The 22,804-nt window shown below is 37.7% G+C and overlaps 1 protein-coding gene and 1 pseudogene across 9 annotated transcripts in view; one reads left to right on the top strand and one right to left on the bottom strand.

Moving 5' to 3' along the window:
* The window catches only part of LOC140513769 (TP53-binding protein 1-like), a 130,744-nt gene that overhangs the window by 68,854 nt on the left and 39,086 nt on the right, over positions 1 to 22,804 (bottom strand). For all 9 annotated transcript variants that reach the window (XR_011970322.1, XR_011970323.1, XM_072623725.1 and 6 more), the window contains one exon: positions 21,031 to 22,534. Coding sequence is in view for 7 of the 9 variants with exons in the window: in XM_072623725.1 (XP_072479826.1) it covers positions 21,031 to 22,534 (1,504 nt within the window). In the remaining 2 variants the exon portion in view is untranslated. The remainder of the gene's footprint in view (positions 1 to 21,030; positions 22,535 to 22,804) is intronic.
* The window catches only part of LOC140513816 (enhancer of rudimentary homolog pseudogene), an 87,207-nt pseudogene continuing 75,686 nt past the window's right edge, over positions 11,284 to 22,804 (top strand).

Here is a 22,804-nt window from a genome sequence, read left to right as displayed (position 1 = left end):
ATATGTGTGTGTATCTATACTTCAGGTGTTCATTCTGACAGGTCACTGCTAATTTTAACTACTGCAAACATAAAATGTTTAAAGGCAGAGAAATCTGTGTTAAAACTTGGTTCTAAAAGCAGACTGTCAGGGCGAGCCAAGATGGCGGAGTAGAAGGATGGACCTGTTCTAGCTCTACCCCCATAGCCCATATTAAACAAATTCTAGAGCAGCAGAAGCCACAAAATGACACAGTGAAAGAGATTTCCAGCCCAAGACAGCCTGGAAGGCCGACAGGAAACATCTATCGCACTGGGCTAGGAGCAGAGCGCAGCCCAGTCCAGCCCTGGTCACGCTGAATGGCACAAACAGAACAGAAAAAGGTTTCAGGCATAGAATCACGGGCAGCAGCTGCGGTTCCCAGATTTCTCAACCCACAAACACCAAAAACAGCTTCAAAGGTCACGTGGGTGAGAGGGGAGTGGCTTCTGGCCCCAGGGCTGTGGCAGCCGCCACAGCAGCCATGGCTACAGTGTTCATTTTTGGAGCCCTTGGCCTAAAGACCCTGGGGGAATTGAGCAGCCAATGTGGGTCTCAGTCCTGAGTAGCAGTCCTAGGGTAAGAAGGAGTGCCAGCTTGGTGGAGCTGGTGGAGGCTCTGGGGAGGGAATCCTACTCACAGATCCTGGGCAGAAAAGCTTGTGGTTGCTCCCAGACCACAGCACAGGCCAGAAGAGGAGTAAACTCCTCTCCCTTGATTGTGCCACCTTGGAGGAACTGAGAACTTAAAGGTCCCTCCTCTTGACAAAGGATTCAAAAGTCAAGTAACTGGCTGGGAAAATGTCCCAAAAAGGGGAAAAAAATAAGACTACAGAAGGTTACTTTCTTGGTCAAAAATTATTTTCTTCTATCCTTTCAGATGAAGAAGATCTAAGCATACTATCAGAGGAAGACATAAAAGTCAAGGCCTTTGCATGCAAAACCTCCAAAATAAATACACAATGGTCTCAGGCCATGGAAGAGCTCAAAAAGGATTTTGAAAATCAAGTAGGAGACGTGGAAGAAAAACTGGGAAGAGAAATAAAAGTGATACAAGAAAATCATGAAAAACAAATCAACAGCTTACTGAAGGAGACCTAAAAAAATGCTGAAAGAAATAACACCTTTAAAAATAGACTAACCCAAATGGCAAAAGAGGTTCAAAAAGCCAATGAGGAGAAGAATACCTTAAAAAGCAGAATTGGTCAAATGGAAAAGGAAGTCCAAAAGCTCACTGAAGAAAATAGTTCTTTAAAAATTAGAATGGAGAAGATGGAAGCTAATGACTTTATAACAAATCAAGAAATTATAAAACAAAACCAAAAGGATGAAAAAAAATAGAAAACAATGTGAAATATGTGATTGGAAAAAACAACTGACCTGGAAAACAGATCCAAGAGAGATAATTTTAAAATTATTGGTCTGCCTGAAAACCATGATCAAAAAAAGAGCCTTGACATCATCCTTCAAGAAATTATCAAAGAAAACTGCCCTGGTATTCTAAAACCAGAAAGTAAAACAGAAATGGAAAAAATTCATTGATCACCTCTTGAAAGAGACCCCAAAAGGAAAACTCCTAGGAATATTGTAGCCAAGTTCCAGAGTTCCCAGGTCAAGGAAAAAATATTACAAGCAGCCAGAAAGAAACGATTCAAGTATTGTGGAAATGCAATCAGGAGAACACAGGATTTAGCAGCTTCTACACTAAGGGACTGGAGAGCTTGGAATATGATATTACAGAGGACTAAAACCAAGAATCACCTACACAGCAAAACTGAGTGCAATACTTCAGGGAAAAAATGGAATTTCAATGAAATAAAGGACTTCCAAGCATTGTATTCTAGTTGAAAAGACCAGAGCTGAATAGAAAATCTGACTTTCAAATACAAGAATCCAAAGAAACAGGAAAATGTAAACAAGAAAGAGAAGCCATAAGGAACTCATTGAAGTTGAACTGTTTACGTTCCTACATGGAAAGATGATATTTGTAATTCATGAGATCTTTTTCAGTACTAGAGCAGTTAGAGAAAATATACATATATACACACACATCCATACACACACACATAGAGGGCGCAGGGTGAGTTGAACATGAAGGAATACCTAAAAAATAAAATTTACTGCCTCCTTACTAGGAGTAAGAGAAAGAGAAAGCTAGAATATAGTAAATCATCTCACAAAAAAGAGGCAAGAAAGAGCTTTTACAATGGAGGGGAAGAGGGCAGAGATGAAAGGGAATAAGTGAGCCTTACTCTCATGGAATTTGGCTTAAGGAGGGAATAACATACTCAGTTGGGTACAGAAATCTAATCTATTTTACACTGCAAGAAGGAGAAGGAGAGGGAAGATAATAGAAGGGACAGCAAATTGAGGAAAAGGACAATCGGAAGCATTGTGGGGGGACAAGTCAAGGGAAAGAATGGAATAAATGGAGAGCAGGAAGACAGAGGGTAATGTAGTTAGTCTTTTGCAACATAACTATTATGGAAGTATTTTGCATGGCTACACATGTATGACCTATATTGAATTGCTTACTTTCTCAATGAGGGTGGGTGGGGAGGGAGGAAGGAAGAGAATATGGAACTCAAAGCTTTAAAAATGAGTATTAAATATCATTTTTGCATGCAACTGGTAAATAAGATGTACAGACACTGGGGTATAGAAATCATTTTTGCCCTACAGAGAAATAGAGGGGAGGGAGACAGAAGAAGTGGGGGGTGATAGAAGAAAGGACAGACTAAAGGAAGGGGTGGATGGCGTACATGCTATCCTGGGGTGGGGGTTGAGGAGACATGGGGAGAAAATTTGGAATTCAAATTTTTGTGGAAGTGAATGTTGAAAACTGAATATAGGTGTGTGTGTAGGAAAATATATATATTTTAAAGGCAGAAGTGACACCTATTGTGGTGGCAGCAGCAATGGGAAATATTGGGAGTGCTTGATTCCCAGAGACACTAAGTAGATTAAACATCTAGTCAGAAAGATATTACAAGAGATTACTTGTTTATTACTATTACTGGGTAGAAGACCAGAAACCATTTGCAAACTCTACTGCCCATTTTCCAATTCTGGGTTGCAGTTCCAAAGGAAGAGAGGGGTGTTTGTGGTCCCAGGAGAGCAGGGGCCATACCTGGGTGTGGAGTTGTGGTCACAAGCAAGGAGTGCTTTATATGGGTAAGGACCAGAACACAGACCAGGAGAGCAGTGATCAGACCTCTCCCTACATTACACCACTTTGGAAGCACCAAAAACTCACAGTCCCCCAGAACTAGCTGTGAAATAGCAGGACATAAAAGCCTGAACCTCAGAACAGTCACATACATACACACACGCACGCACGCAGGCACACACACACACGCACGCACGCACACACACACCACAAACCACACACCACCATCACCACCCATCAGCAGAGGTAAGCAGAGCCCAACTCTAACATAAAATGTAAAGCTGAGAAACAGACTGGGAAAATGAAAAATAAAAAAGGAACCCAACCAATAAAAAGTTACTATAGTGACAGAGAAAATCAAAACACAAATTCATGAGACAATGAATTGGAAAAAAAAAAAACTAAATGTAAAGCCTCAAAGAAAAAACTGCAGATTGGAAACAAACCCAACAAGAATTCCTAGAGAACTAAAGGGATTTAAAAATGAGAAAAAAATGATTTTGAAAATCAAATAATGATAAAGAAAATTTGGGGAAAAGAAATGGGAGTAATACAAGAAAATTATGAAAAGAGAATTAACAGCTTGATATAGGAGGCTCAAAAATTTTTGAAGAAAATATCTCTTTAAAATTCAAAATTGGCCAAACAGTAAAACAGGCACAAAAAACTACTAAAGAAAACCTCTTAAAAATCTCAATTGGCCAAATGGCAAAAGAAGAACAAAACCTCACTGAAGAAAATAATTTCTTAAAAATCAGAACTGGTGAAGTAAAAGCTAATGCCTCTACGAGATATAAGAAAAAATAAAACAAAATCAAAAGAACATATCAAACATCTCATAGGAAAAAGACTAACCCGGAAAATAGATCATGGAGAGATAATTTTAAAATCATTGGACTATCTGAAAGTCATGATCAAAAAAAGAGCCTAGACCTCACATATCAAGAAATTATAAAGGAAAACAGCCAAGATACCTTATAACTAAAGAACACCTCCTAAAAGAGATCACAAAATGAAAATGCCCAGGAACATCACAGCCAAATTTTAAAGCTTCTAGGGTCAAGGAGAAAATACAGAAAGCAGCAGGGAAGAAAAAGAATTTAAACACCACAGAGAGGATAACAAGACTTAGGGAGCAGAGGGTTTAGAATATGGTATTCCAGAAGGCAAAGGAGCTAGGATAAATATAAAAAAAGAACCAAAAACTACCTGGCAAAACTGAGCATTATCACACAATGAAAGGCGGAAAGGGAAGAGAGGAACAGACTTGAATGAAACAGAGGATTGCATTCCTGATGAAAACAATTAGAGCTGGAGAGAAAATTTGATAAAACAAAAGTTTCAAGAGAAATATAAAAAGGTAAACATGAGCGAGAAATTCTAAGGAATTTAACAAGGTTAAATGGTTTACATTACCGAAAATGAAGGGGACACATCTAGAGCCTAAGACAACTAAGGGAGTTTAGGAGCCTACTTAAACTGAAGGCTAAGTGTGAATCTAATATGTTGGGATGGACTCAAAAGAAAAATGGATGGGTGAGAAAGAAAGATGTGCTGGGAAAAGAAGGAAGGGAAAGGAAGAATAAGGAGCATTATCTCACAAGAGTCATGCAAGGGGACAGAATGGGGAGAATAACTAGAGAGACACAAACAAGACTTGAACCTCACTCTCATCTGAACTGGTTCAAAGAGGGAAGAACAGAAGCAAGAAGAGGGTGAAAGGGTGAAGACAGAAAAGCATAAAGACAAGAGGATGGAGGGAAATAAACAGTAATCAATCCTGACTGTGAACGTGCATGAGATGAGTTTATGCACAAAACAGAAGCAAAGGGCAAAATGGCTTAGGAACCAGAATTCAATATGAGTTGTTTGGGAGAGACACACTTGTAACAGAAAGACACAAAGCTAAAATAAGAGGCTGGAGCAGAATCTATGATACTTCAACTAAAGTAAAAAAGGCTGGAGCAGTAGCCATGACCTCAAAGCAAAAGGAAAATTACACCTCATTAAAATACATACTAATCAGGGAAATGCTGCTGTTGTTATGTTCATCCTTCGTTGCTGAAGAAGACCATGCTATCATAGAAATGATGACATGACTTGCACCTGACTTTATTTTGAGTGAGGGAGGGCTGTGCAGGTCACCAGCCTCACTTCTCCTCCAGAGCCATCTGAATCTAGTGACCAGATATTCATCAGGATGACTGGAGATGACCCAGGATGCATTGGGAGACTTTGTACCTGAATAGACCTTGGCCTAAAGGGGCCAAGGTCTCCCATTGCATCCTGGGCCAATCAAGGAAACTATATTTTGCTAAAAGGTAGCATAGAAAATGAAATCAATATTAAACGTATAAACACCAAATGGCACAGCATTCAAATTCTTAAAACTGAAATTAAATGAAACACAAGAGGAAACACAGTAAAACTATACTAGTGAGGGACCTCACTTTACTCTTCTCAGACCTGGATAAATCTAACCACAAAATAAATAAGAAGGAAATTAGGGAGATAAATATAATTTTAGAAAAATTAGGTGGGAAAGACTGGATCAGAATAAAAAGGAGTATACCATTTTCATAGTTCTACATGGCACCACGAAAACTGACCACGTATTAGGGCATAAAAACTTCATTAACAAATATAGGAAAACAAATATTCAATGCACCCCATTTCAGAACATCAATCATGCAATAAAAAATGCATTCAATAAAGGGTCTTTGAAGTCAAATTAAAAGTTGGAAACTAAATTATCTAACCTTAAAGAATGAATAGATCAAAGAACAAATCCAGAAACAATCAATCATTTAATTAAAGATAATGGTAACAATAAGACAATATACCAAAATTTCTGGGATGCAGCCAAAGCACTATTTAAGAGAAAATTTATATCTCTAAGTGCTTAAATCAATAAAAGAGAGAAAAAGGAAATCAGTGAAGTGGATATGCTACTAAAAAAACAAATTAAAAATATTTAATTAAACAACAAAATAGAAATCGTGAAAATCAAAGAAGAAATTAATAAAACTGCAAGTTTAAAAAACTAAACTACTAAATAAAATGAAATGGACTAGATATGCAAGTAGAAGACTAGAAAAAGAACAAATTAAAAATCCACAAAATAGAAATCCTGAAAAATCAAAGGAGATTAATAAAATTTAATGTAAAACAGCAACAACAAAACACTGAAATAAGTCACTGGTGAATCTGGTTTCTTTTCAGTAGCAAAAATGAAAAGGATGAATGTGTAACCAATTAAGATGAAATTAAAGTAACTGACTACATCAATAACAAACGCAACAAAAATCAAATGACTGTGATTATATCAGCAGATGCAAAAAACTCAACAAAATACAACACTCATTCCTATTAAAAACACTGGAAAACACAGAAATAAATAAAACTTTTCTTAAAATGACAAGTAATATTTTTCTAAACTCAAGAGCAAACATTATCTGTAATGAGAATAAAATACAAGCCTTTTCAAGAAGATAAGGGGTGAAACAGGGATGTCCATTATCACATTATTCAATACTGTGCTAGAAATGCTAGCTATAAAAATAAGACAAGAGAAAGAAATTGCAGGAATAAGAATAGTCAATGAAGAAATAAAACTATTTCTTTTTGCAGATAATGGTATACTTAACTTGAGAGAATCTACTAAAAAACAAATTGAAACAATTCACAAATCTAGCAAAGTTGCAGGATATAAAATACATGCAGCATTTCTATATATTACTAGCAAAACCAAGCAGGAAAAGATAAAAAGAAAAATTCTATTTAAAATAACCACAAGCAACATAAAATACTTGGGCTTCTGGCTGCCAAGAACTCCCAGGAATTTTAGGAGCACCATTACAAAACACTTTCCACACAAATACAAACAGATCTAACTAACTGGAAAAATGTTAAATGCATGGGTAGGCCAAGCCAATATAATAAAAATGATAAATCTACCTAAATTAATTATCCAGTACCTTACCAATCAAAAAAAATTATTTGATAGAGCCAGAAAAAAACGGTAACAAAATTCATCTAGAAGAACAAAACATCAATTATCAAGGGAATCAATGAACAAAATGTTAAGGAAGGCAGCCCAGTAGCACCGGCTTTCAAACTCAATTGCAAAGTGGTAGTCATGGAAACAATCTGGTACTGGCTAAGAAACAGAGTGGTGGTTGAGTGCAACAGATAGGTACACAATGCGCAGTAGGAAACGACCATTGTAATGTAGTGTTCGATAAACCCAAAGATCCACTAACTGACAAAAATTGCTGAGAAAACTGGAAAGCAGTTTGGCAGAAACTAGATATAGCTTTTCACAATGTGAGAATACATCTCACGATGTGTACCAAGATAAGGCCAAAATGGGTACATGGTTTAGACATAAATGGTGACATCATGAGCAAATTAGGTGAGCATGGAAAATTTTTACCTATCAGATCCATGAATAAGGAAAGAATTTATGACCAAACAACAGATTGAAAGGGCTGCAGAAAGTAAAACAGATCATTTTTTTATATAAAATTAAAACAGTTTTGCACAAAGAAAACAAATGCAGTCAAGATTAGAAGGAAAGCAAAGAAACTGGGGAGGAAAAATCACAAATTTTTCCTGATAAAAGCCTCATCTCTCAAACATAGAGGGAACAGAGTCAAATTTTAAAAAATAAGAGCCATTTCCCAACCGAAAAATGGTCCAAGGATATGAACAGGCAGTTTTCTAAAGAAATAAAAGCTATCTATAGTAATATTAAAAAATGCTCTAAATCAATCTTGACTAGAGAAATGTAAATTAAAACCTTCTAAGGTACCCCGTAGGGGCAGGCAGCTGTACATAAGAGTATTGGGCCTACAAACAGGAAGACCTGAGTTCAAATCCAACCTCAGATACTAAGTATGGGCAGACGACTTAATTCATCAGCTTCCTCACCTGTAAAATGAGCTAAAGAAGGAAATGGCAAACGCCTTCAGTATCTTTGCCAAGAAAACCCCAAATGCAGTCACGAAAAATCAGACATGACTAAAAGGACTAAACAACAATAAACCATTCTTTCCAAGTTCATTTTCTTGAATGGCCATCCCACTTCTTCATGGAATAGAACATACTCTGAGCTGTCAAATTAAGAATATAACAGTAATGAAGATGTAAATTAAATCAAAGAAAATGGATCTATTCCATTTCACATCTAACTGTCACTCCTCCAGTGTTACTAACATTATTTCAATGATCAGCCTTAGCTGGGTCTCAGGCCAGACTTCGTGCAGATATGTTTTTCTCTCCACCCTTCACTGTTCACTGTTCTGTGAGACTGCTACACATAATCTTCGCTCATTCTCCTCATAACATTTCGCCAATAAGCACACTCTCTAAAAGGATCCACTAGCCAAGCAAATAAAATCCTTGCTGGCTACGGCAATTTCTGGGCTATTTAGGTCTCCTTGTTATAGTGATTGCTTTCATCAGTTAAACTTCTCCAAGACATGGTAAATAAGCAGTCAACATACTTACTTTTGCCTCTATCTTATAATGAATAGGCTGAGTAAAAGCTGTTGTAATAGCACAAAATACTGTCATCTCACCTTTATTCTTTTTTTCTAACTCCATGTTAAATTTAACCTCTAAAACTGATCATAAATTGTTACCAGCTTCTGATCGAGCTACATACAGACAGCAGATTCTGAAATAATAAACATTTCCAATCAGCTACGATGTGCTCAACTTCATATTTTTATGTAATGCTGTTCAGTGTTTAACATGTGCAGGTGAAAAGAACATCTATAACTAAGGAGAAATTACTAATTTGCCAAAGCATAAATATATTATGAAAGTGTTTTAAATGCCTTGATTAGAAGCTATTACTATAGGAATACAATGTATTCTTAATTTAAAAGTCATCAAATTTTCATCCCAAATATTATGGAGTAAAAGAAACATTTCAACCTTAAACTTTCATGAATTTATGTGGGATATGTACAATTTAGGTTAGGAAAAAAAGTTTTCAGACTTCTCTAAAAATAATTTGAATGTAAGGATTTTTTTCCCAGAATTTTCCCAGATAATTGTTATCTGTTAGTTACTTTAGTTTGTTTGATTTGCGTTTACAAAAACAACAACAAAATATTTTTCACCTTTAATTAACACACAACATCTACAAGAGTAGACGAAAAAAAAAAATCCTAAGTAGGTAAGCCTACTTCTTTCTGAAACAATGTGGACTTTGACATGAGTCATTTCTTTTGTTTTTTAAACAAATAACCGCAATTTTTATTTGGATGCCATGTTCACAATGTTACAATTCTGAGGATAAATCTTTTCTTTAAAAGCTATGATTCCATAATAAAAAACCAAAGAATAAGTGATACTTTCACAAGAAAAATTTTTTAAACAAAATAAAAGGAGTATAGGACCCAAAATCCTGCAATTTACACCATTTCTCCTCAGGTTTGAGTTTTCCTCAAGAGGCACATGCTGGACTATTCATTTGGATCACCGGGTCACAGATTTAGCGCTGGAAGGAACCTTACAAGTAATTCAGTCTCAGATTTCATGGTCTCAGGACCCCTCACATGTTCAAAAATTTCTGAGGACTCTCCCTAAAGAGCTTTTGTTTATATCGGTCATATCCACCAGTCTTTACCATATTAGAAATGAAAACATCTTAGTATTACTATGAAAATAAGGATCTCAGGGATCTCTCGGACCACACTTTAAGAATTCATGATTTAGTTCACACCCCACCCCAAATACTACAAATGAGAAAACTAAGACTCAAAATAGTTAAGGTCACATAAATAGTAAGCAGCAGAGTCAGGATTTAAAATCCAACCCTCTTTTCTATCACACCAAACATAGCGTTACCGTTGTGGTAGGGGAAGCCTTCTCACACCGAGTTTGCTAAAAATTGTCCATACTCATATCTGATATATTCTAAGTTTCTCATAGCATTTCTTCCCTATAGTTAGAATTAAAACCATCAAGTTCTTTCTTCCCCAGATCTCCATAGACTATGTTAGCAGATTGACTGATGGCCTTAAATGGGCTTCTTTTATAGAATAAGGAAGAATTAGAAGTGGGGAAAGGAGGAAGAATTTAATACCAAATGCCCCAGGCACTTGGAAATTTACTATATTTCTAAAGCCTCTCAAGAAAGGTAAATCCATAACCATTCATTTAGCCCAATTCAGTGTTGGGTACACTGATGGAAAGCTCTCTTTTATCTCTAACCCCTTGTTAAATATAAACTCATTTCCTCTTTTCTTATCCTCTGGGAAGATGGAAAACAGTTGGTCACCATTTGTTCTTATACTGCAATAATACAATATATTGTATATAATAATAATACAATATATTCCCATAATGGGAAGGACCAATAGTCCAGCTATTCTAATATTTTGTGTCTGATGGTAATACCAAAGAATAATTTGTGGGAGAGCATGGTTACATATATTTATCTATATATACCTATATAGATATCTTTCAGTCATATCAATATGTAAATTACAGTTTGCCTTAATTTATTTTTAGCCTGGCACTCATGAAATAGTTTATATCAACCCAGGAGTTACTTAAAATTTTTTTTTTGCCCAATTACCCCTTTAACTAGTCATATAAATTAATTTGTGTAAATGCACAATGTAGTGTGTGAAGTATTAGTACTTCCTTTGTTGGTTTAAATCTATATTCTGTCCCTTATTTTTAGTATTATACTGAGATTCTAAATAATATAAACAATTTTTCCAATTATTTATTAGAAGTTATTGCAAGTTCAGCTTTGTGGCTGCTGAGCTTTTTCAGTCTTACCTGACATGTTGTGACCCCATTTGGAGTTTTCTTAGAAAAGATACTAGAGTGCTTTGCCATTTCCTTTTCTAGTTCATTTTACAGAAGATAAAATGTAGGCAAGCAGGGTTAAGAGACTTGACCCGGTTCAGACAGGTAGTACGTGTCTGAGGGATGGCTCAGGAGGAGAAGCGAGGCTGGTGACTTGCACAGCACTCCCTCACTCAAAACAAAGTCAAGAGAAAGTCATGTCATCATTTCTATGATGTCATGATTCTCTTTGAAAACAAAGGACAAATACAACCTGTGAGTAGACTAAGCTGCCTAAATGGGGACTCAGCCATCTGAGCAACTCAGCTCATCAACCTAGCCCTCTCCCTTTTCCTTCTCTCCCAAAGAAGGTAAATTTTGGTTGCCAGAAGTTGATCAGTTAACTTGGGGTACACTGCATTGGCTAGATTCCTTCCCCTTTTCTTTCCTTCTTTCTTGTCTCCCCTAAAACCTTAGACGCCGTGCACCCTGAAGCCCATGGACTGAACAATGAAGGGTCCTTGCCCAATCTTCACTCAATGGCTGTTTTGGAACCTCCTGGCTTAGAGTGAATGTAAATAGTAAGTTTCTCTTTGAAACAACAAGCCTGAGACTCCTGCCCCTCCCAGCATGATTTATCTACTTATTATTTTCTATTAAAGGAGCTATTCCCTTGACTACTTTTTAAAGAAGCCTATTCACTGAATGGACATGACCTCATTTTCAATGAGTACCTGAAAAGGCCTTAGCCTAAAAGGCCAAAGTCTCCCAGTGCATCCTGGGTCATCTCCAGTCATGCTGATGAATATCTGGTCACTGGATTCAGACAGCTCTGGAGGAGAAGGGAGGCTGGTGACCTGCACAGCCCTCCCTCACTCAAAACAAAGTCAAGTTCAAGTCATGTCATCATTTCTCTGATGTCATGGTCCTCTTCAAAAATGGAGGACAAGCACAACAGTGTGTCTGAGGCCAAATTTGAATTCAGATCTTCCTAACTGCAGGCCTGGTGCGCTATTCACTCCAGCACCTCAGCTACCGTTTACAAGTTCACCTTATCCGTAGTCTTAATAATTTTGCAGATTTCAATCAAAACTAGACTTCTCAGGCTTTATATTTCCAAACTAAATAATCAAATAGATCAATGAACTGGGAAAACCAAAAAACTAGAAAACCAAAAATTTTAAAACCAAAATAGAAATTCTAAAAATCAAAGAGATTTCAAAAAAATTGAAAGCAAATTAAGGAAACAATTTTCATTAGGTTATTCTCAATAATAAAAAGACTCTCTATATTCCTTTACTCACTTTCATTGCCTTTCTGTGGACATTCTTCAGTACTGTTTGTCTACTGAAATGCAGCAACCAGAGTTCCAAGTGGTATTAAGAGTAGGCTAAGATTGTTTACTTTGTTTCTAAATAATCCTCCTAATGATGTCCAACATCTGGTTCTTTTTGACTAGAGTAGCTAGCACACTGCTAGCATGTCACAATATCCTAGTTACATACGTCATAAAATCAGAAACTTGCTGATTTGTAAGGAATCTCAAAAGTCATCTAGTGCAACCCTTATTCAAACATAAATCTGTAATACTCCCAATAAGTAATCAAGTCTATCAAGGCTCTACTTGAAGACTTCCATTGACTGAGAGCTCAGTAACCTATCCCGCCAAAGCCTATTCCATTTGGACCGTGACTTGTTAGTGTAATCTTTGAAATCTTTCTTTTATGAAAGAGCTTTAAACCACTTCCATGTAATTTCTGTGCAGTGGAAATTCCATTCCACCCCAGTCTTGCTCTTTGAGGCTATGAACCAAATCTAATCCCTCTTCTGTATAACAAGATAATGCTTTAAATAGTTGAGAACAGCTATGTTGCTGTCCTACCCCACCCAAGTTCTCTCTTCTTCAGGATAAATAGCCCAGCTGTTTCACCTGATCCCTAGTGGCAATTTCCCCTAAAAAACTTCGGCTTCTTAGCCTTCTGTTCTCCAAATTAAACAGTCCCAATTTCCTTAATTTCTCACCAAATACAATTTTTCAGCGCTTTATTTGGATTTATTGTTCTAATGTGAACCCTTTAAAACTTTTTCTCAATATTCAATCTCAAAACTGAGCATAGTTGATTCAAGACTTCATTAATTCAGAATTTATGATAATTCTGAAAAAGGTATGCACAAGTTTTTCTATGAAGAAAAGATTTGCTACAGCAGATCAATATTAAAAATAAGCTCAAGAAAAATGCTTTAACTCCTTAAAAGAACTTTTATTAAGCATCTTAAAGTACCTTAGAAACTATGATAAAAAAATGAACATAGAATGCCTAACATTTTCTTAGCCTAATCACCGAAATTCAAACTACTGTACTTATGTAATAAAACCACACATCTTTTAATATACATCCATCACAGTCCTCAAATATGTATGAAGCACCTAGTACATATCCACGACAGTGCTAAGCACTGGGGAGACAAAGAAGGAAAAAAATCCCCTCTCTCCAAGAGCTCACACTTTACAACAGGGGAAACCATGCAAACAACTGTATACAAACAGGATATACACAAACTATATTAGAGACTATCAAGAGAAGAAAGGCAGTAGCATTAAGAGGGATGTGGAAAGGTTTTCTGGGGAAGGTAAGATCAAGAGATCGAGATGAAGAAGAATAAAATTCCAAGCCTGGGAGACAAGTCAGTAAAAATGCCAAGTGGAATTATGAAGCGTCATATGGGAGGAACAGCAAGGAGGCCAGGGAGAGGAATACACAAGGGCCTATACCAAGGGGGTTCAAGGGTCAGAGAAGGGACAAAGGCAGAATCAACAAGACTTGGCAACTGATGAAATATGATGGGGTTAGAAGGAAAAGAGGAAGTAAGGGGAAAGAATAACAACCAGGTCAGGAGTAAAAATAAATGGTGCTCTTGATAGTAGTATGTAAATTGGGAATAGTGGAGGCTTTGGGGAAAAGAGAATGCCTTCAGTCATGGACATACTAAGTTTAAGATGTTGACAGAACACCCAGTTTGAGATGTCCAAGAAAGGTCAACAGAAAGGTTAGGGCTGAATAAAGAGATGTGGGAATCTTAAGTATAGAGACGATAGCTGAACCCATTGGAGTTGGGAAAAATCACCAAGCAAAATAGCAAAAAGAAAGAAGGGAAGAGCCTTGGGCATCACCCACAATTAATGGGCGTGACCTGGATGAAGATACTGCAAAGGAGATGAGAAAAGACTAGAACAGGGAAAGACCTGCAGACAAACCAGCAGACTTTTATCATAGATCAAGTGCAAAATGATAATGACAATGAAGGCCTGTACCAGGGCAGCAGCAGTATCGGAACTAGATTGGATATGGGGGGTGAAAGATAGTAAGGAGTCCAGGATTACACCCAGGTTTCAAGTTGGAAGTACTGGGAAGACTGTGGTGCCCTCAACAGTAGTAGGGAAGGCAAGGGGAAGGGGAGATTCAGAGGGCAAGAAAGTGAGTTCTGTTTTGGATATGTTGAGTTTAATATGTCTACTGGATAGCTAGTCTGAAGTGTTTAAAAGACAACTGAAAATGCAAGAATAGAAGTCGGCAGAAAAGTAAGGGCAAAATCAGAATCACCAACGTAGACATGATCATTACAGCCATGGGAGCTGATGAGAAGACCAAGGGAAGAAACAGAGCTATAAGACAGGGCCCTGCGGGACACCCACGGCGACGCGCACCTACAGCGGCGTGCCACAAATGAGGATCCGGTAAAAGAGCACAAGGAGGGATCTAACAGATGGAGGAAAACCCTAAGAGGGCAGTGTTAAAAAACACTTAACAAGAAGAAAGTACTAAAGACAAAAGTGCTGCGTCAAACTCTCCAGAAAGAGGTGAAGAAAAGAAAAAAGCCAAAGAAAGATGAGTGAGAAATAAAATACTGGGTTACACAATTTATTCCAAGCAGTTACTCAGTATCCCTTACCATAACTAGTCAAAATTCTTTAAATTATACTCTTAAAAAAGAGCCTATTTATGTAATTAATATAATGGAAATATTGCCCAAATGTCGAATATGCCTTTAGAAACTCTAGAGTTGGCTTCACAGAAACATTATAGTGCCAATTTTCTGTCTCTTACAAATATTTTTCTAATTACACTCTCTCACATAGCACTGCAATGATATTCATACCTCAAGGATCCATGATTTTATTGGGAAGGATACTCTATCCATCCTCACAGACTGCAACCCCTTCAATGGCTTAACATATGATCTTTTAGTGAAAAAGGAAAAGATAAACACTTGGGCAGAGCCAAGATGGCAGAACAGAGGCAGGGACATGCTCAAGCTCTTCCCCCAAATCCCTTGAAATACCTGCAAAAATTGACTCTAAACAAATTCTAGAGCAGCACAAGCCACAAAATGAAAGAGTAAAACTTATTTCCAGCCCAAGACAACCTGGAAGGCCAACAGGAAAGATCTATTGCACTGGGCTCAAAATGGAATGCAACCCAACTGCCAGCACAGACGGACTGGAGCAGGCCTCAGGGCACTGACAACTGCTGTGATTTCCAGATTTCTCAACCCAAAAATGCCAAAGACAGCTTTAAAGGTCGGTGAAAAAGTTCTCTCACCTGGGTGAGAGGAGAACATGGTCTAACCCCAGTTCCCAGGGCAGCGGCAACCACTGCTGCAGAAGTGGCGCTTCTGGAGTTCTCAGCCTACAGACAGTAGGGGAATTGAGTGCAGATCTGAGTCTCAATCATGAGTGGTGGTCCTAGGGTGAGGAGGAGCACTGGGGTGAGAAAGAGCGCTGAGGTGGCAGAGCTGGTGGTGGCTGTGCAGAGGGAATCCTACTCACAGTTCCAGGGCAGAAAAGAGTGCTTGTGATTGCTCACAGACCAGAGCACAGGTCAGGAGAGGAGTGAACACCTCTCCTTGATTATACCACTTTGGAGGAACTGAAAACTTATGGGTGCCTAGAGATATGTCAGAAAACAGTTGCTGCACAAAACCTCTGAAACCTGGGATAGTATATCCTCCACTTAACAAAGAGCTCAAAAGTCAAGTAATTGGCTGGGAAAATGCCCAAAAAGGGGGAAAAAATTAGACTACAGAAGGTTACTTTCTTGGTGAAAAGGTATTTTCTCCCATCCTTTCAGATGAGCAAGATCTAAGCATACTATCAGAGGAAGACATAAAAGTCAAGGCTTCTACATCCAAAACTTATAAAAAAAAATATGCAATGGACTCAAGTCATTGAAGAGCTCAAAAAGGATTCTGAAAATCAAGTAGGAGAAGTAGAAGAAAAATTGGGAAGGGAAATGAGAGTGATGCAAGAAAATCATGAAAAACAAATCAACAGCTTACTAAAGGAGACCCAAAAAGATAACACCTTTAAAAATAGACTAACCCAAATGGCAAAAGAGGTCCAAAAAGCCAATGAGGAGAAGAATACCTTAATGAAGGAGAAGTTTCAAAAGCTCACTGAACAGAATAATTTGTTGAAAGAGAGAACTGAATTCAGAGAAATTAATGACTATGAATTAAACCAAGCAGTTAGTAAACAAAACCAAAAATTTGAAAAAATAGAAGATAATGTGAAACATCTCATTGGAAAAACAACTGACCTGGAAAATAGATCCAGGAGAAACAATTTAAAAATTATGGCACTACCTGAAAGCCTTGATCAAAAAAAGAGCCTAGACATTATCTTCCATGAAATTATTGAGGAAAACTGCCCTGATATTCTAGAACCAGAGGGAAAAATAAATATTGAAAGAATCCACCAATCACCTCCTGAAAGAGACCCGAACAGAGAAACTCCTAGGAATATTGTGGCCAAATTTCAGAGTTCCCAGATCAAGGAGAAAATACTGCAAGCAGCTAGAAAGAAGCAATTTGAGTATTGTGGAAATACAATCAGGATAACACAGGATCTGGCAGCTTCAACATTAAGGGATCAAAGGGCTTGGAATGGGATATTTCAGAGGTCAAAGGAACTGGGACTAAAACCAAGAATCACCTACCCAGCAAATCTGAGTATAATACTTCAAGGGAATAAATGGTCATTCAATGATATAGAGGACTTTCAATCATTCACTTCATACTGAGGAAAAGACCAGACCTGTATAGAAAATCTGACTTCCCAAGACAAGAATCAAGAGAAGCATGAAAAGATAAACAGGAAAGAAAAATCATAAAAAGACTCTAAAGCTGAACTGTTTGCTACATGGAAAGAATGTATTTATAACTCTTGAATCTTTCAGTAATTTGGGTACATGGAGAGATTGTACATACGCGCGCGCACACACACACACACACACACACACATATAAAGATAGAGAGTACAGGGTGTGTTCAATCAGAAGAGATGATATTCACACAAAAATAAAATAAATTAAAAATTAAGGGGTAAAGGAGGAAAATACCGGAAAGAGAAAGGGAGAAATGGAACGGGGCAGGCTATAACTCATAAAAGAGATAAGAAAAATCTTGTTCAATGGAGGAGAAAAAGGAGAGGGGAGAGGGGAAAAATGAAGCTACTCTCTTCACATGTGGCTGAAGGAGGGAATAACATGCTCACTAAATTTGATATGAAAATTTATATCATACCACAGAAAATTAATGACATCTTTAGTTTGGGGGAAAGAATTTCAGTCCAAATTTCCTAGAGGACGGTAACCTCAGGTAAAATTCGGCTTTGATTGTAAAGTCAAGGTTTTAATGGTAAATTTGATTTTACGATGGCTATTTAATCAAGAACTAGAACATGTATAGAAAGGCATGTAAGCCACTTCAGATTTGCCTAAAAGATGTTCCTTAGCCAAAGTGAAATTACAATATTTGAAACCTGGTCATTGTAACTTGCCATTTTTAGACGCTATGGGACTGTTAAGTGACTGTTCTTCTGAGTCTAACTCCAGGTATGGATAGCAAGAAAGGCAGTCTGAGCCTCCAATACATGATGCCAGTAAGCCTGTGAGATGCTGGCATGAGCTGCAAAAGGTGATCTCATGGGAAGGGTGGGAGAGCAGCTGCTCAGCATGGGCTGAAGTAGGATTCTCCTGACTCAATTTCCCCACTGACACCTGGCAGACTTTAAGCCTGGCTGAATGCAAGTTCACAATCTACTCCTGCCTGGAATTGACATGAAGTTGGAGAGATACTGGTTCCCTGCAGTGTCCCTACTCTTGTTGGCAATTTCCTATAGTCAAAAGGTTTGTAAGCTTAATATCAGATCTATTAAATTACAGATTATTGGTAGGGGAACATCTGAGGTTAAGTCTAAAATTAAGCTATTATTCATAGGACTTTAGACCAACAACAACAAGTTAGAGTCCTTTAATTCTTAGTAATACTGTGGAGACGATCAGGTCAAGAGCTTGTGAAGTTAGCAACATAAATATTATTTGTGTCTCAGTTGGTTAATGTTTAAAAAAAAAATTCTTTTGTGGTCCATATTGTAAATGTTTTAAAAAGAAGTATCACCTGACCAAAAGTTTGAATTGTTTTATCTGTTGTAAACTGTGTTAAAAATGAAAAATAAAATTAAAAAAAATTAGAATGGAGGAGATGGAAGCTAATGACTTTATAACAAATCAAGAAATTATAAAACAAAACCAAAAGGATGAAAAAAATAGAAAACAATGTGAAATATGTGATTGGAAAAACAACTGACCTGGAAAATAGATCCAAGAGAGATAATTTTAAAATTATTGGTCTGCCTGAAAACCATGATCAAAAAAAGAGCCTTGACATCATCCTTCAAGAAATTATCAAAGAAAACTGCCCTGATATTCTAAAACCAGAGGGTAAAACAGAAATGGAAAGAATTCACTGATCACCTCCTGAAAGAGACCCCAAAAGGAAAACTCCTAGCAATATTGTAGCCAAGTTCCAGAGTTCCCAGGTCAAGGAAAAAATATTACAAGCAGCCAGGAAAAAAAAACAGAAAAAAACAATTCAAGTATTGTGGAAATACAATCAGGAGAACACAGGATTTAGCAGCTTCTATACTAAGTTATCAGAGAGCTTGGAATATGATATTATAGAGGACTAAAACCAAGAATCACCTACCCAGCAAAACTGAGTGCAATACTTCAGGGAAAAAAATGGAATTTCAATGAAATAAAGGAATTCCAAGCATTGTATTCTTGTTGAAAAGACCTGAGCTGAACAGAAAATTTGACTTTCAAATACAAGAATCAAGAGAAATATGAAAATGTAAACAGAAAAGAGAAGCCTTAAGGAACTCATTGAAGTTGAACTGCTTACATTCCTACATGGAAAAACATTTGTAATTCATGAGACCTTTTTCAGTATTAGAGTAGTTAGAGAGAATTTATATGTGTGTATGTGTATGTATGTAGGTGCATATGTGTATGTATATCATATGTGTAGGTATGTATATGGGTGTGGATGGATAAACAGACAGATAGGCAGATAAGATAGATAGATACAGAGGAAGAGAGAGAGACAGAGAGACAGAGGGTACAGGGTGAGCTGAATATGGAAAATACCTAAAAAATAAAATTTACTGTTGAGAGGAATGTACTGGGAGAAAGAGAAAGGGAGAGGTAGAATGTAGCAAATCATCTCACATAAAAGAGGCAAGAAAGAGCTTTTATGATGAAGGAGAGGAAGGAGGAAATGAAAAGGACTAAGGGAGCCTTACTCTCATGGGATCTGGCTTAAGGAGAGAATAACACACACTCAGTTGGGTAGGGAAATTTATTTTACCCTACAGGAAGGCAGGAGCAAAGGGGATAGGAGAGGGAGGATAATAGAAGGGACATCAAATTGGGGAAAGGGATAATCAGAAGCAAGTACTACTGTGGGAACAGGTAAAGAGAGAAAATGGAATAAATGGAGGGCAGGACAGAGAGAAATGTGGTTGGTCTTTCCCAACACAACTGTCATGGAAGTGTTCTGCATGGCTACACATGGATGAGCTATATTGAACTGCTTGCTTTCTCAGTGAGGGTGAGTGGGGAGGGAGGAAGAGAATATGGAACTCAAAGCTTTAAAAATTAATGTTAACAATTTTTTTCATGCAACTAGGAAATAAGATGTACAGGCAATGGGGTATAGAAAACTATTTTGCCCTATAGGAAAACAGAAGGGAGAGGGGGTGGGAAAAGGAGGAGGATGATAGAAGGGAGGACAGACTTAGGGGAAGGGGTGCATGGGGTACATGCTGTCCTGGAGTGAGGGGTAGGGAGAGATGTGAGGAAATTTGGAATTCAAATTCTTATGGAAGTTAATGTTGAAAACTGAAAAATAACTGTATTACGTATTAAAAAAAAAACCCGATAAACACTTAATAGCCAACCTGGCATCACCAGGCCCATACTGGAAGCCTTTTTCACATGAAATGACCTGTCAGAGCTTATAATCCCACTAATATAACCTTTGAAAAATTAAGAATACCTCAGCACTATGATGATATGTTCTTATTTGCAGTCTCTCAGTAGTATGCGACACAGCTCAAAACAATTTATAATCTTGAAATAGATCCCAGAAGAAGTATGGACATTAAATCTTTCAAGTCTTAATTTCTAAGATTTATATATCTGTTAAATCATACTTAGAAACTTAGTCTAATACTCTTGAAGAGAAAACAACTATTAGCAAATTATTTAATTAAGAGCCTATTTGTAGTTCTATGAAGAATAATTAAGTGAATATTTAGTATTTCTAGATGACTCAACTGAAAATACAGTTTAGCTGTGCTCCCTACCCCACTTCCACAATTTCTCCCCCTAAAAAAAGCAAGGTAAGTACAATTTATACGTATTTGTGAAATTCAAGAACCTTTATGACTATAAGGCAGCCAGAATTATAGTCAGTAAAGACAACCTCTGATTAGAAAAAATGATTATTTTTGATAACTGGCTAATTGTTATTCCGTTTATTAATATCTGTTCCACTTTAGAATTTAGCTCCAATAATAACCTTCAGCCCTCTATTCCCACCTCTCAAAAATCAATTCTGGTTAAGCTTCTCAATCCATCAGCTGAACGAGTCAAACAGTCCCCATTCGTATCTATGAATCGTACTCACCATTGGAGCTTTCACAGGGGCTCTGAAGACAATGGTCAGCGGCTTTCCCAAGCTGCTGAGTCTTTCCTTCACTGCCTGATTCCTCTATAGTATCCATTTGCGAATGTTTTATTAATAAGGTGTCTGCTTGCCCTGGAGATTGTGGCTGCTGCTTCTCCTGTTCAGTTCTCAGTATATCATCTACTCTTTCTAAAGACACTGGAGAGTGCTGAGGGTTCTCCTTCTCAGTAAGTGATTCCAGATTCTCGTCAGATTCTTGGCTCTTCTCTCCCTTAGCATCTAGACTGTTCTTAGCACCCAGTTCTATTCCTGGATCAACGTCCACACAAGAATGAGTATCTTCGTGGGCCTCTTCTCCCACAACAGGCTGAGAGGCAATATCAGCTGAGGACTCATCTTTTGTGGCTTTCTCTTCTACAATGACACCACAGCTTTCTGAGGTGGCCTCTCCCCCAGCCTCTGGGTCCTTCTGTTCCAGTTCTTCATCATGCATTTTCAGTTTTTTTGGAGAATCACTACCACTGACACTAGTATTAACTTCCATAGCTCCTTGGTACTCTTGATCTGGGATTTTTTCTTGGAGGCATAATCCTGGTGACTGAGTCTGAATCAGAGAGGGATGGAGTGGGCTACTCTCCCTGTTTTCTTTCTCTTCTTTCTGCCCCTCCTCTTGACTTTCACAAGGGGTTTCAGGAATTTCTTCAACCTCAGAAATTGAAGACCTCTTCTCTGCGTGATATTGTTTAGCCTCCACAGAGACCTCCTGATCTAATGCATTTAAGTGGGCCTCAGACGCAACAGCCTCAGATGAAACAGCCTCAGATGGAACAGCCTCAGACGGAAGAACCTCAGACGGAACAGCCTCAGACGGAACAGCCTCAGACGGAACAGCCTCAGACGGAACAGCCTCAGACGAAACAGCCTCAGAGGGAAGAACCTCAGACGGAAGAGCCTCAGACGGAAGAGCCTCAGAAACAGCCTCAGACGAAAGACTCTCAGAAAGAAGTACTTGGCTTCCTGAATCACATGTAAAATCAACACAAACATGTTCCATCTCTTCTCTGGTTTTGCATTCAGTGGCTGAAATGATCATTTCATTTGTAGTTTTTACAGCATCTTCTGTCTTTTTACAGTTTTCACTCAGCTCTTCTTGACTGTCTTTTGTTTGGTTCACTAGTACACTAGAATCTTCTGTGGGACAAACTTTAGATTCCAGAGTTTGAGATACAGGTTGCGTATCTTCAGTCTGCGTGTTCTTAGCATCTTCATCGATCTGCTGAGAGGTCAAACTCTCCATCTTTGTAGACTGGCTGCAATCACTTCCAGAAAGCATCAGCTCACAGGATTCTCCCATTAGTGGCTGCCCAAGATCCTCAGTGGGATTTCCTTCCTCAGTCTGTGAAGTCTTAGAGCACTCCACTGTGAAAGAGGAATTGTATCTATCTTCAGTGTTCTTTTCGTCACTTGGTCCCTGCTCCAAACTTGGAGATGGAATAAAAATGTCCTAAGGAGAGAAAAGGTAATAAACATTTTTTCTTCACATTCAAATTACTTTGTTCACCTATAACTCACATCAGAAACCTACATCTCTTTTTATTCAAACTAGAAACCAAATAACTGAGTTTATAAGCACTTTGCCCATGATCACAGGGTTAAAAAAGGTGTGTTTAGGAAAAAATCCCAGATTTGTATATCAATCTTTTTCTCAAAACAAAAAGCTACTTCCTCCTCTAGTTCCTCTTGCCAAATCACAGACATGAGTAAAACAGAATGT

The sequence above is a fragment of the Notamacropus eugenii genome, chromosome 7 (genome assembly GCF_028372415.1).
Source record: "Notamacropus eugenii isolate mMacEug1 chromosome 7, mMacEug1.pri_v2, whole genome shotgun sequence".
Lineage (NCBI taxonomy): Eukaryota > Metazoa > Chordata > Mammalia > Diprotodontia > Macropodidae > Notamacropus > Notamacropus eugenii.
This window is presented reverse-complemented; position numbering and strand designations above follow the sequence as displayed.